Source organism: Limulus polyphemus, unplaced genomic scaffold (genome assembly GCF_000517525.1).
Source record: "Limulus polyphemus unplaced genomic scaffold, Limulus_polyphemus-2.1.2 Scaffold1482, whole genome shotgun sequence".
NCBI classification, from domain to species: Eukaryota; Metazoa; Arthropoda; class Merostomata; order Xiphosura; family Limulidae; genus Limulus; species Limulus polyphemus.
This window is the reverse complement of record NW_013667092.1, coordinates 85,375-101,584: the sequence shown is the minus strand read 5'-3', so window position 1 is coordinate 101,584 and position 16,210 is coordinate 85,375. Positions and strand designations below refer to the sequence as shown.

Genomic DNA, 16,210 nt, shown 5'->3' with positions numbered 1-16,210 from the left:
GTTGCCTAGTGTGTATGGAGCACGGCAACTGGATTAGAATTGCGTTGCCTAGTGTGTATGGAGCACGGCAACTGGATTAGAATTGCGTTGCCTAGTGTGTATGGAGTACGGTAACTGGATTAGAATTGCGTTGCCTAGTGTGTATGGAGTACGGTAACTGCGTTAGAATTGCGTTGGCTAGTATGCATTGAGTTGCGGTAACTGCGTTAGAATTGCGTTGGCTAGTATGCATTGAGTTGCGGTAACTAGATTAGGAGTGCATTGGCTAGTAAAGTGTTACATTTTTGTCATAAGACTTGTTTAATCCGAACTTTTACCGTACGTGCCCACAAGCATTTGTGGTGAAAATTGGTAATATAAGTATTTATTATCAAAGAACAGCTTGCGATTACTTATCTGTTCAGTTAAAAACATTTTAATCGGACAAACTGCTATGAATCTGTCGCAAGTTCAGAAATATCCATTAATGCAAACATGTCATTTCCTTGTCTCTTTTGAAAATCCAGTTTAGTATTTAGATTCATTGCACATGACTTATCTGTATTATAAAGTAGCTTGTGTCTGTATGTCTGTGGCGAAATATTTTTTAACTTCTCGACCTCTAATCACCAATAAACTTTCAGGGGTTTATGCCCCAAAGAGATTCTAAAAACCCTTTACTTTATTAAATTTATTTTTTTTACGAGATTGACAGCCAATTATATTTTGTTCCATGCTGCTGCTTCAGTGCCTGTTTCTCTAACTCTGATCGTCATGAATCTTTCAGGGGTTTTGGGGGATTGCCTGGATTTCCAGGGTACTTAGAAGCACTAATATGAAGAAGCTAACTAGTTGAGGTGATTTTATTTTTTTCGAAATTTTATGCGAGTAAATAGTACACCTCTATGGCAAATGACGAACACGGATACACCGTCCCACCATCCCCGTGAAGCGAACGAAATATTCTGATTGGTGCCAAAATATTAAAATATTCAGGAACTTGCCCTTTTGACCTGAAGATAGATGCACTTAATGATCATTTGGAACTGTTCTACGGTGGCTCAGCATTATAGCTTAATGACTTATATGACGCTAAGATTCGGGGTCCAATACCAGCGGTAGGTACAGCATAGATATCTCATTGTGCAGCCCTGTCCTTAAACAAAGAAATCGTTGGCGCTGTGAAGTTTTGTGTCATTAGTGTGACAAAGAAGACACATTTTTGAAATGCATCGTTTAGTTCTTTAAATATTTATATTGTTTAAAAAAAAATGTTCGTAGAGTATATGCAGTTTGTTCCCCCCCTTTTTTCCCTTCATAATATTAGCTACTAGAATTGCCATTCGTACATATATATTATCACTCCGTTTCATCTCTTAACACATTTGTATGATTCCAGGATCCACATCCTTTTACCGACGATGACCTTGAGTGCTTGGACACTATTCTGTCTGCTACAAATCTTGGTAAGTTAACCATGACTACTAAGTGTCTTGTAATGAAAGTTCGGGGGGGGGGGATATCTCATTATTTCCGTTTCTTTTTTGTTGTTGACAAAATTAAATAATAAATAAGATGGGCACCAGACCAGTTGTATATTATTTTATCTGTTATTATATGGACTCTTACGTTTTGAGACTATAAAGAAATTTATAGTATTTTATGTTCGACTGTTGTTTGTCGCGATATTAGTTGTAACTGTGATATTATAAATTTCTTTACATGCATTTCTCACCTTTTCTGTGAACCTTTACATGTAATATCTATATAGTTTGGTATGTTTTACTAGGAAATCAAAAGTATTGTCAAAACACTAATACATCTCATCAACAATGACTGCTAAAAATATAAGAGAACCGGAAAATATTAATACAACAAATTCAAAAAAAGGCATTTTGTCTCGTGCATTACGATATGATGCCACGTAATTGTAATACGCAGAGGACTGATGCATTTTTTTTTTTCATATCCTGTTAGGAACATTAACGGCCTCTAAGTATATGTGTGTGTGGAAACTTTCAGGAGACGTTTAATACTGATGTCACAAATAAGACGAACCAAATGAATGTTCCATTAGTTTTTATTGGTTGCAAATTTTCTCATTAAAATCACCTCCTGTTGGCAGAAGAGTTTTTGGATAGATAATAAAGTACCACAAACATGTAAGATTACTTACAATCAAATAAAAAGTTAAAACAACTTAAAATTCAAACATTAAATTTAGGAGCTAATATAATTAGTTTGTAAGGTCGTTGACCAGATGTATTTCTTAGCCACGTTTTCACGTTGTTTTTTCTGTCCAGTTTATTGAAATACTGTCGATTTCCTGGTAACTAATTAATTCGATGTACCTTTTTAGTTTTTGATTGGAGAATTATAGAATAAGATTTTTTTTAATATGATTTCATGATTACGCAAAACGGATATTTTGATAACACGCAAATATTTTACACTTTTATTGTTACTTAGCAGGTCAAAAGTTGAAGTATTTAGTTTTGAAGTTTTTAAAAAAAAAACTCTGCAGTTTTAAAATACAAAATGTGTTCTCTGTAGCTGAATTTCCTACGGTTATATAGCTATAAGACAGGCTGGTTTATGACTTTCAAGTGTTGACTAGTTGCGAAAGTCAAGTGTTTTAATATATCATAAGCTACAAGTTTTTCCTGTAATCTATATAAATGTTAATCGATACTTTTTTTTGTCGTCTATTTGTACTGAACTGTATTTGTCTGTCCATCCATCCATTAGATCAAATATGATTAACAAAAACTTGATCGACAGATTAAACAAACCAAGAGTTTTAAGGTGTATGAGATTGTACTTGTGTAACAAATACAAAATAACTGTAGCATCACCAAAATATAACGTACTCCAAGGAAAGGTTCCGAGATCAAAAGACGTTTGAAACCATAATTTTCTATGTAATTTAGACAATTATTTTCATTGCTTGTGAAACTAACTAGGACTAAAAATGTACGGTAGGACCTTGTTTTATGTATGTAGATATTAAAGAATTTCTCCTTCTTTTTAAGTGATAGAAAAAAAAACAAAATCCAGATACATTCGATTGGGTACACATAGAAAAAATACAAACTATATTTATATTAAGTGTTTCACTAGACTAACAGTTAGTGCACGTAAAGTTTTGGATATGTAACAAATACCTTGTAGGTAAATTGAAAATTATTCAGTGTAACTGATGGGGAAACGCTTCATTGTGGCACTGGCGATCTGAAAAAACAACAACAACATATCTATCAGAATGGTCGGTCATGCAAACCAGTAACTCTAGTCCTTATCTGCTGAGAAGGACCTTTTCCACTCTGCTATCATGTTTCTTGCTTTATACATTTAATGTCTCCGACAAGAGTCAAGAACATTGAAAAGAATGGTTTTCCATGCAATGGAGCGCTTGACAGCTTATTTTTATTTTCCTGCTATTCATTTGTAGAATTATCGATATGTAAGGATTAGTGCCTGGAGATTATGTATGTACCAGAACGTGACCGCCCCCAGCATTTCCACTTCATTATTATCCAGCTAAATTTTCCAATTTTTTTTAAACTTAAGCAAAACCGGAAGGCTTGAACCTGTAATTGAAAGTTGGAGTTCTGAAGATTTATTAAATATTTGTGTTGTTGTTTTTTTTTTTTAGAAGTGGCCCTGCTTAACACATCTTTATAATAAATATTGTGGTTGATAGGCCCGTGCAGCCTTCAATTTGTAATGTGCTCCAGCAATTACGAAATTTTGAAACGTACGTTTATGTTTTAGGGAGTTTCATTTTGTGCTAAAAATCGCCTTCAAGGCACTGTAATATATATATTTTAGACATTTAGCTATAAAATCAAATCGTATGTATTTGATGATGTACTGTTGGTCAACCAGATAAGTGCATAGGGTGAGGGAGGGGGGTTCTGCCCAACCTCGCTTTCCATCAGCAGTGCCCAAACGGAGGCGTGAGCGATATCGCTCGGCTGAGAAACATGGCGATCCCGCGAGGCAAGCTGTCTAATCTCGAGCTCGCTGAAGGGATGCTAGCCACTATATAGGAGGCGGAGCCCGCTGCTTTTCACCTAGTCCATGGTCGTAAATACGTGTCCTTTGTGTACCGTCGATCTCCGGCGGCTGCGGCAAGTAGGCCGCATTCCTCTGCCTTTGTAAGCATGGGGCCTGGCATTCCGAGCTACAGTGCCTCCGGCTTTGCAACCGGCCGCACACGTCAGCTGTATTGGGAGAGGGTGCGGAGGAGAAAATAATCATTACAGAGGGCTGTGTTACCCCTGCGGACACGGCTGTATCATGACTCTAGCTCTGCTTTTGGATTCACTGGAAGCTTAGAAAAAGTTTCCCAGTTTCTTCTCATATAAAGAAACAACGGACTCTTCCCCCCTTTTTTTAAAAAAAAACAGGATTAAAGTTGAAAGAATTGAAACTTGAAAAGCGAGTTTGGTTCTCTGTGTAGTAACCACAGTGTATCAGATGGCCATATGAGTGTACATCAGAAACTTAACAATGGACACGGGCCATCCACGTGGGGGGCTCGGTCGACTTGTCACTGACCCTGCCCCCTGCGCGTGCCTCGCCGCGCGCGTGTAGTAGTTGGTGTTGAGGCCCGATTGCGAGCCAAAACGTGGAATGTGGGAGTTAGTAAGTCGGTTCGGCGACCCACTGTCTAGATCGTTCAGGTTTAGCCTATATCTTCAGTGTAGGAGCATATTGCTATACGGTTTGATAGTGGTGACACTTGCTCAATAGATTGTGCCTGAAGCTTGTTTTATCAACCATGTGACACGTGCTCTCTATGAACTTTTACTCACCGCTCTTCCCGATAAGGTTGAATTGGTTGTTTTGGTAAGTACAAACCATATCTAAACCAACTCAAGCTTTGTAAATCTCGAAGGACCAGCAAACACATGTATTATCGTTATTGTGCCAACATTTTGTTTAATTTTATTTTCTTAGCAGGTTATTCAAAGTATTCAGAGAGAGAGAGAGAGAGAGAGGGAAATTTAATAAAAGTAAATAATTTTCTCTTCCTGTTTGTATAGTTACCTGGGATAATAACCTCGTTTCAGCATGTTTTCCTGGTGTTTGGGAAGTGTCTTTCGCAAGAACCAATTCAGTTTTGTTAAACTTGCAGCTATATTAGTTTCAAGGAAAGAACATGAACGTCTGTTGTGTATGCAATGAATTTTTTTTTTTTCGTTTGCAAAATTTGTGAGCCAGGCGTTGAATAGTGATAAGTGTGGCCGAATTGTGAATCCGAGGATTCATGTTTCGCGTTCCGTTGCCGTAAAGCCGCTTTCCGAAATTTGAGGTCTTGGATGTGCTACAAGAATGACATTCAAATCACACTATTTGTTTAGATAAGGGTAACCTAAGAGTTGGCGGTGGGTGTTATTGACTAGCTGCCCTCTCTTTAGTTTGCCAGTACAAAAATAGGAACGGACTTTACGTAGCTTTGCGCGAAAATCTTAAAACAAGCAATATAAACGTTTTTTAAAACTTATTTTAAATGCTGATAAACATTATAGTAGTACCATAGGTAAGCTTCAAGCGAAGGTCACCATTCCCACTCTTGGGTCGCTTTTAAATACCACTATCATGAATCAGAAGGAATCATTCTAACTGTAGAAAAACCTTGAAATATACAGTTTTTTTTTTATACAAAAGATGTCAAATTTCTTTGTGTGTTCATAAATATGACCACGTGAAGTGTAAACTTTTGTATATTTTAGTTCATTTGTAAGACCTTTAGAGAATTGCACGTGCATTGCGTGCAACTTCTGCAAACTTGCATTATATCAACAATATAAAACACGCAATAAACTAGGTTCTTGTTCACTCGAAGAACTAAATAGTCCAATAATTGGCGATGGGTGCTGTTGACTAGTAAACTTTCACTTAGTAAATTAGTTAATATTTAGGGCTAGCCCTTAATGTATATAGCTTTGCGAGAAAATTTTAAACAAACAGACATAAGATATTTATTATTTTTTCCGTGAATATTAAAACTATTTACAAGTGTGAATGGGTGTGGTTATCACACATAAAATTGTTACTCGGAGATTCCAGGCTTTTTCTCCGAGTACAAATTATAGACAATTAACAGCCTGTGCCTACAATTTACATACAGAACTTCGTGTATTATTCAGTGTAAAGAGAAAGGAACGTGTGTGTGTACCTAAAAAGAAAAAAAAAAAACAATTAGGGCACACTACATTATGACCCACCCTATGATTTCTGCCCTGGTGTTGGATGTTTGTTTTTTGGTAGCATTTTTATTTTTCAAGTATATTTTTTTCTTTTCTTCATTTATTTTCCTTCTAAAAAAACCAAAAAGCTTATATTTATATAACACTATTCATCGATTTACTTATTACAAGATTTAATTTAAAGTGTATTGAATACGTACACGCACGCACTCGCGCGCACACAAACATGTTACATGCTTCGAAGCCCGTATTTGTTTTGAATTGTAAAAAAAAATTCTTAAACAAAAACATATAAATATATATATTTCTCATTGGAGTTCCTACTGTAGAATTATATACGTGTGTACGCCAAAAAACAAAACAAAAAAAACTTGGTGAAATTCTTTCCGTTCAATGCTTGGTGTCGTTACTTACCCCCAGGGACTGCTCTCGCTAATGAAGTAGCTGTAGAGAAACGAGCCTTAGTGTTTTTTTATGGATATAAGTGTCATAATTTTAGTTCATCATGCATCTCAAGTCTGCTTCTATGCGTGTAATTGATCACGAAGCATAAAAACAATTATTATCTTAATCTGAAGAATTAAAATTTTGCCCCCCACATCGGTCTGATTGTGTGTTTCTCAACTAAACACTTCTTACGCGCTCTTCGAAAAAACAGCCTAAGTTCTTATGTTGTCTATCACTTCCTTTTAGAAACACTACATATTTTTCTACAATTTCTTCTTCTTGTAATGTCTATAAAACACTGACTCGGTACTTTTCATTGCCTGACAGTTAGATCACGTATCTTGTATATGCAGACAGTAAAATCTTTATTTTACACTACACATTTTTCTACAATTTCTTCTTCTTGTAATGTCTATAAAACACTGACTCGGTACTTTTCATTGCCTGACAGTTAGATCACGTATCTTGTATATGCAGACAGTAAAATCTTTATAGGCCAACGCGACACAAATTTAACAAGCTCGAAGAAAGTATTTACTACAGTAAGTTGGTTTCGTAAGTCTGTCTAATGAATCGGGCATGACCAATGGTTAGCGTGCTCAGACAGTGAATCACAGAATTCGTGGTTCGTGGCTTACTGCTGCAAAAAACGCTCCACACTTTGGAACCGTGGGTGTGTTGTAAGAGTGGCAGTAAAATCCAACTATTCCGTAAGACAAGAGTAGCCCAAGAATTTGCTGGGGTGTGGGGGTGCTGCTGGCTAGCTGCCTTCCCTCTAGTTTATCAGTTTAAAATTTAAGACTGATAAATGCGGATAGCCTTTTGTGCAGCTCTGCTCGAAAGGTATGAAACAAAAAATATTAAGGAAACGTGAAATACCTCAATTAATATAGAAACTTTTTTCAGCAAGAAATTAACTCCCAGTTAATAAACGCAGTTTGTAGTCGCAGGGACTTAGAATCAAACACTTTGGAGTAAGAAAAAGTTTATACCGCTTTTAGCTGTCATAACATTTTCAAACTATAGAGGGCACAAATAGAAAGTCGTATAAACTGGCCAGAAGCTCAAACTTCTAACCCATTGAGGATAAACATATCGGTGGCGCACATCAGTATTAGAAGTACCAAAAAGAATCTTGGGTCATTATATAGTCTCAATAGATTCACCACTGCAAAATTTTCATTTTCCCAGTAAGTAAAATGTATTATTCAGTAAAACGAACGTTGATACTTGTAGCAGCGCCACCGTGTTATTCATCAGTAGTTTCTTCAGGCGCCCTTATTGGTCGTTGCTGAATATTTGAAGAGTTCCTGCATGCGGGCGAAAACGAGTGATACTGTATACGTTAGTTTCGTATTAATTATTCTGCTTCTTAGTCTATGACCACCCAGGGGCTTCCACTAAGATGGTGATCAATAATTCACGCAAGATTCTCAAGAGATGGCGTCACCTTGTTACACTTAGCGAACTGACTCCATTTCACATTTATCCAAAAAAGAAAAAGAAAAAAAGAGCTTATGTTTACCTTCTGCGTGATAAATTACCTATCACTTATTCAAATCTTCAAGTTTGCATACTAGAATTTACTACGTGGAAATAATCACTGTCTTAAATTGTTTGGGCCTACCCAACCTAATTTAAGGTGTTTGAAGCTTAAACAAAGTTCTTAAAGGGTAAGGCTGATCATGACCTAGTGTATTTAAGGGTTCGTGGCTCGCGTCCCGCTGCCTCAAAAACGTGCTCTGCACTTTGGGCTATAAGTGCTCTCTCCTATAAGACTAACGGGCACAACGCTAAAAACCGGGTTTCGATACCTATGGTGGGCACGGCACAGATAACCCATGTGTACTTAAGAACAAACAAACATATTCTACTATCCGGTCAGACAAAAGTAACCCAAAAATAGCGGTGGGTGCTGTTAACTAATTGCCTTCCATTTAGTCAGTATGTTAGCTCAAATTTAGGGACGGCTATTCATAAATAGCTATTTTATAGCTTTGTACGAAATTTGAAAACAAACTTAAACGATAAACATATCACAACAACATTAAGAGCTGTAGATAATATAACACCTCCTTCGGACAGGTTTTGTTTTTTTACATACATATTTTAATTAAATAATAATATTATTATAATCTCAAATCAACTCCTTTATAAATATTCACAAAATATTTGAGATTAGTACCGAAACGCTCAACTACGACAAATGGATCATAAACATGGTCTTAATGCTGATCAATATAGCAGCAGTAACAAAAAAAAAAAACACCAACATTACTCCTGTAGTATTGTTTACAGTAAACAAAAGTGGCAAGCTGTTAGAAAATTGTTAATTAATCTCAAAATTTACCATTTATACCAGTCGTTCGTCTCTTTTCATTGACGTCACCTGCAGTAATGATACGGTATAATCATAGACGTAAACAAGAGAAGGGCATACAGGGTTACCCCCCCCCCCCCACATACACACACTAACCTACTAAATTTTAGATTAGAGAACATTTCTAAGCTTTGTTTTATTCAGTTAAATCTTTTTCGTTTTCTTTGAGATTACAATGATACCAGCCCCCCCCCCCCCGAAAATAAACAAACAAAACTTATCCTGGTTACCGCATTTTGTGTAAGCTAGTGTTAGAATTAATACTTTACTTTTTTTTGTGTTAGCGATAGAACCAAACTGTCATGTAATATGGGTGTTAAAACAAACATTTTTAACAGTCACAGTATTACAAAAAAGTAACATCCACTATACAAGTCAACCTCCATATTTATCGATTTAAATTAAATGAGCCTATACTCTCAATTATCAGCATGCATCTTCCCTGGTCATGTATTTATGGCTATCTACCGCCGTCCCTAATTTTGAACTACTAACCAGGAACCAGTAACACCACTACTACCCACGTTAAGTGACTATCACTCTTATAACAAATCCAAAACGTAAAAGTACTGGGAATATTTTGCGGTATCGCACCGATTCGAACCCAGTTCGCCAGGGCCGAAATATGGAGTTTTAACATAGGGCCAACCCACGCCCTCAATGATCAAGCTCAAGCGAATATGAATGTTCAACTCTAAAAGTGAAATCGATTATTAAGAGATGACAGAATTCTCGCGCTTTTCGTTTAAATTACTTGATAGGGGACTTTTTGTTTTATTTCTCTAGGTTGATAACAGTTTGTGACTTTGTTCATCCACCTTTATGCATTATATGGTAGTTAGTAATATATTATAAATTATTACTTCATACGTTTTGTAAATCTGAACTAATTTTCATTTTAAAATATCACATTTTCAAGTATTTAGTACGAACGAGAATAGGTGTAGAAACATACATGTTTGAGTTGGTTATCGAATATCTATTAAAATGTCGTAAAAATAAGTTATTGAAATTATGTACGTAGATGATGTTGTCTTGAGAGAGAGAGAAGCCACGTGGTATCAGTTATAGATGTTTTCTTTCTCTCTCGGTCGGCATGGCCAGGTGGTTAGGGCGCTCGACTCGCAATCTGAGGGTCGCGGGTTCGAATCCCCGGCCCACCAAACATGTTGGTAAAAGAGTAGCCCAAGAGTTGGCGGTGGGTGGTGATAACTAGCTGTATTCCCTCTAGTCTTACACTACTAAAAGAGGGACGGCTAGCGCAGATAGCCCTCGTGTAGCTTTGCGCGAAATTCAAAAACAAACTAACAAAACAAATCTTTCTCTCTCTCTCAGAGTAAACGCACGTGTTCAAGCTTTTCGTATTCTGTGTTTGTTTTCTAGCACTTGGGAACTAGTGCCTGCATAATAGCTCATGCCGTGTTCACGTGACTATATTTTGGCGCCACAGACTAACACATGGCCAGGTGCTGGGAATCCACGAGGATGGGTATAAGCTCTATTATTTCTGTCAAAATAATTTACACGCGACGAAGCACATCAGTGACCAGTTAAGGCGCGTCATCGAGTGAAAAAAGTACGATTTTCCTGTAAGAATATGCCCTCGTCCTTCGTCCTGCACCATCCATCAACTTTTATTCACTTTTTCTGCCCAGGTTTGAAAGCGCGTCCTTATGAACCCAGCATAGAAGCTTGGCTAACGATAACGCATGCTGCCTCCATTACCTTCTATTCTGATTCATCAGTAAAAGTTTCACGTGCTTCAGCCGCAGTCACTACGCGTTCTGTTATAACGAACAGCTCTTCCCTAGAATCACTGCTAACCCAGAGGTCAAACACTTAGAACGTTTTACCTCCTATGTATATAAACCGATCTACTCTAGTTCTCCTGATATGTGTTCGCTGTATTTTAGTTACTTTCTTTTCCCGTTCACTCGTATTTGTTTTTTATTTCGTAGTTTAGTGTAGAAAGAAGGATTATTTCCAGATTTCTATGAATGTATTTCTTATGGATATTGTAAGTACTTCTACTGATGAGTCACCGGTAAGATACGGACTTAAAACGGTAAAATTCGGGATTCGATTCACTGCGATGGGCAGGGCATAGATAGCACCCCCCCCCCCCACTAGTAGCTGAGAAGTACGTGTAAGGGCTTATAATACTCAAAAGCGGGTTCCGATATTTGCGGTGGGCACAACACAGATAGCCCACTGTTTAGCTTGACAGTAAACAAACTCAACTAGTTTTTTATCCTGCTCGCGTGTAGTATTGTTTTATTAATGCATTTATGGTTTGACAAGATTAAACAAAGGTAGTCAGTCACTGACAATTGACCCTAAAACCGATTGAATGTGGTATGTCAAAACTGACTAGTCCACGAGAGGTTCATTGATTGCAAGTGACTTCCTTAAATGGATGGTTGTTTTACGCAATAAACCTGGTGCGTGGGGGTACGATAAACAAGTATATAACTGTTTTATTTGCAATGAAGTAACTTCTCCTAACATAAACACTTACTTCAGTAATGCGAAACGGAAATTACTTTCGACCCCATATTTCTTTTTGCTGGAAGTGGTGTAAAGTTTGTTATATTTGTTATATTATACTGTAATAATATTATTGTCTTTGCTCTAGTTTATATTAAAAGCTTTAAAAAAAGGTAATTTGGTATGAATTGTTACATGTATCTTTGCCTACTTGATGTATTTGTTACAGTTTTTTTATTCTGGCATTGTAATATTTAATTATTTCAAGGGCATGGGCAGAAATCTATAAAAGGAGTGCTACTTTTGGAGAAAAAAAGAAATGAGAGCGAAGCCATACTGGGGGATCTGTGAGGGGCATGATACTTTTTAGATAGTAATTTTTCACAAAAATGGTACATTTTGGTGGTATCTGAGGCCATTTTTACTGTTATTGCACCCTCTAGATGTTATGGGTACAACCATACATTTCTCTGCCCCCCCCCCTCGCCTATGCCCATTCATTTTTCTTATATATGGGGGTACTATTCCTGGCATTAGTGGTGCCTGAAGAAACAACTTGTTTAATGAACAAGCTTAACACATCTTACAGAAAAATTAATTATTTCATAATTTACGAATATACATAAAAGTTCTTATTTATAGCATCTCCAAGTTAGAATGTAGTAGTTTGAATTTTTTTGAAGTACTAACATGACTCTTGACTTCTTGTTTCTTAGGAATAAGTATTAGAAAAGTAACTTTAAGACAAGGACATTATTAAAGAGTGAAAATCCAAACGGCATCATTTATTTAATAAGTCGGTCCTTTTATTGCTGACTAAGTTTACCAGACGCCTCACGGCTTGATTCTTCGTTAAGTAGATGAATTAACATCTTTAGGTCTGATTTCTCTATAGGCCGAACACGCTGTGGTATTTTTTTTTCTTTTTTAATTAACAAGGTCGGTTAATAAGTAGAAAGTTTTTGTTTTCGTTAGCAGAAAGAAGTTACTGCTGTTGCTCTAGATTTGATGCTAACTTCAGCACAGTATAATAAGGTACAACAAAAACGGGTCTGTCAAATTATCATGATGGTTATTTGTTTCAGAATGTGGGTGTAGTTTGGCCTTGTGATAGAGTTCTGGATTTCGGAGCAGGCAGGTGGGGTTCGAATCCGTGTACTACTTTAAAATATTATCTGCGCGGGCCTCGCATGGCCAGGTGGTTAGGGCGCTCGACTCGCAATGTGAGGGTCGCGGGTTCGGAGTGCCGTCCCACCAAACACGCTAACCTTTTTAGCAGTGGGGGCGTTATAATGTGACTATTCCCACTATTCGTTGATAAAATAGTACCCCCAAAGAGTTGGCTATGGGTGGTGTTGACTAGTTGCCTTCCCTCTAGTCTTTCACTGCTCAATTAGGGATAACTAGCACAGATAGCCCTCGTGTAGCTTTGTGCTTCAAGCTGTGGGTGCATTATAAGAGTGACAGGTAAACCCTTAGTGTGGATAATGGATGCTGATGACTGGCTACCTTCCCTGTGGTCAGTAGTTTAAAATTAGAGATGACGACCAAGAGCCTTAGTAGCTTTGCCATAAATACAAATACTAAATTGCATGGTATATATTGTTAACAAGAACATGTATACTAATCATAAACCATAAAGTATGTTCTTTAACAATTATAAATGCTTGTGTAGGTGCATCGTTTCCCAAGATGTTGTGGTGTGTTTTAAATAGTTACCAATGTTTAATACAATGTTGTGGTGTGCTTTGGCTGGTTACCTATGTTTCCTAATATAATATTCTAGCTACTCGTCTGTGTTTCCTAAAGTGTTGTGGGGTGTTATAGTTGGTTACCTATGTTTCCTAATATAATGTTCTAGCTACTTATCTGTGTTTCCTCAAGTGTTGTGGTGTATTATAGCTGGTTACCTATGTTTCCTAATATAATGTTCTAGCTACCTGTCTGTGTTTCCTAAAGTGTTGTGGTGTATTATAGCTGGTTACCTATGTTTCCTAATATAATGTTCTAGCTACTCGTCTGTGTTTCCTAAAGTGTTGTGGTGTATTATAGCTGGTTACCTACGTTTTCCTAATATAATGTTCTAGCTACTCGTCTGTGTTTCCTAAAGTGTTGTGGTGTATTATAGTTGGTTACCTATGTTTCCTAATATAATGTTCTAGCTACCCGTCTGTGTTTCCTAAAGTGTTGTGGTGTATTATAGCTGGTTACCTATGTTTCCTAATATAATGTTCTAGCTACTTATCTGTGTTTCCTAAAGTGTTGTGGTGTGTTATAGCTGGTTACCTATGTTTCCTAATATAATGTTCTAGCTACTTATCTGTGTTTCCTGAAGTCTTGTGGTGTGTTATAGCTGGTTACTTATGTTTTCCTAACATAATGTCTTAGCTACTCATCTGTGTTTCCTAAAGTGTTGTGGTGTGTTATAGTTAGTTACCTATGTTTCCTAAGCCTATGTTTTAGCTACTTCTCTGTGTTTAAAAAAAAAAAATGCTTTAACTATTAATTGTCAATTCCTAATATAATGCTCGCAGTCTTTGCTTTTGCAAATAAAGTTCTAGCTAGCTGTCTTTTTATGTTGATGAGATTAAAACTAAGTGTCTGTTTCTTTTGATAATGCTTTATCTAGCTGTTTGTCTCCACAGATTATATTTTAACATATATTTCAACCCTCCCTTTTGTGGGAGGTATCTTCCAGTTTTTGGCATTCAACTCATTCTCTAACCATGGACCCGCTACCTTCCATTTTTGTCATTAGCTTCTGTTTTTGGTGTGCTTTCTTCTATACTGTCCCTACTTTAACAAATAAGTGGCTTTCCCTCACTTCTGAAATGGCTGTTGTGTGTCATGTCTATGCCACCAAATCACAGTTTAAGCAAAAAAAATTTGGCTTTAAAATGTAGTCTCCTCATTTTCTAGTTTAAAAAAATTTAGGTTACATTTATTTATTTATTTTTTGGTTTTTGATCTTAAACAACTATTGTCAGCAGTAAAAATCACACTCAAATAGCATAATATCTCATCACTTAAAGTTATAGTAAGTATTATTTTAAATGTATTGTTAGAGTTTAATTTCCCAGTCTTTGCGGGACTATAGCTTCCCCATGAAAAGACTGTGCAACACATCCCTGGTGAATAATACACTACGGGTCTAGTTTAATGACATTATAATTCTTTGTATAAACAAAGTTCAGCCAGTGGGCTTTTTTTGTAAATAATGTTCAATCTAATTGTCTGTCTTCCTGATGCTGTCTGATTGTCTTTATTTCCATCTTGAAGCTTTAGCCAATACAAATAACAAAACACTAGAGTATTATAATCTTGTGTTTTTTCTCTTTTTGATTAATTTCCTCGACTGGTTTTGTGACTTCAAAGGTTATTCTTCAACATATAATTTTACAGCAAATCTGTAACAAAAACATTCAGATAGCACTTTTCAACTAATCATAAATAAACTAAATTAAATACAGATATTTTCCAAATGTATAAACATATAATACACTCCTTGTATAAATAAAGTATATTAAAAATGCTCAAAAACGAATAAAATTAAAGTATAATTATCCATTATACCTTCCTTTTTTAATTAAAATCTTATTCTAATTATAATTTCTCTCATTTTTATAGAAATGCAGTTTATTCCATAATGCTTCATAATACTTCTTACTAACTTTATTGCCCTTTTTGTAATTTTCAGTAATAGTTTCCAGAGTTTCACAATTTCAACTAACTTTACACAACCATTGCTATTTCTACCCTCTTTACTCTATCTATTTAAAATGGCATCAAAAACATTTATGAAATATTTTTCAAAAAATAATCTTTTGTGTTGTACATTATATGCCCCAAAAGAGAAAATAAAATGTTTTTTTTTTATTACAGAATTTAAAACTTTTCAAAATACATTGTTTAAAACTATTTTATTACAAGTTACAGCTTTTACAATAAGGAAGAATATTTTTAAACGGGTACACATTTTTGATCACTTGTGTGATCATTCTCAAGTATACAGAATGATTCCTTAATAGTAAATGTAATTGAATGGTACATCTAAATACCAATCTTAACCCAACATACAACAACAAAAAATTGAGCAAATTATTCAAAATCCTACTTGAAGAAAAAACTATTATTCTTGAACATTACAATTTTTTGCATCGAAACCAACGAAGAACATCAAAAATCTACAGTTTACCAAAAGCCCATAAAAACTCAATAACCGTACAAAAAAAATACAAGCCATTAAAAATTGTGCACATGTTGAATAAATTGATTTGTATTGAATTGAATACCTCCCCCTCTCACAGTTCTTATAGAAGTGACACCTTTCAAAAAGTGCTCAATTTGCTAGTAGTCTTTTCCTGCACTCAGTAAAATGTCAAGAAACAGTGACTTCCAGCTGAAAAAAAATCCCTGCGGTTACTTGGTGAACCCCAGTGCTCTATTGTGCTGAATGCACCGATTGCAATGAAACATTTTTTCTAACAATACATTGTATCCAGTCTCCTTTGCTTAAAAACAAATGCAGTGTCATTTTCCTTATTGAAATAACATATGGAATGGTAAAAAGTTGGTTTTAATGGACCATTAGACAATCATATTGCATATACACAGTGTGGTCACAAGTAAATAGACACCGCCTTTTCAGAAAAAATGGAAATTTCAGTCATATTCACATGAATTGATATATTTATAATTT

The 16,210-nt window shown here is 35.9% G+C and overlaps 1 protein-coding gene across 1 annotated transcript in view; it reads left to right on the top strand.

The window, feature by feature from the left end:
* Positions 1-16,210, top strand: part of LOC106463786 — a 56,508-nt gene that overhangs the window by 2,356 nt on the left and 37,942 nt on the right. The window contains exon 2 of the mRNA XM_022391381.1: positions 1,379-1,445. Coding sequence (XP_022247089.1) covers positions 1,379-1,445 — 67 coding nt within the window. The remainder of the gene's footprint in view (positions 1-1,378; positions 1,446-16,210) is intronic.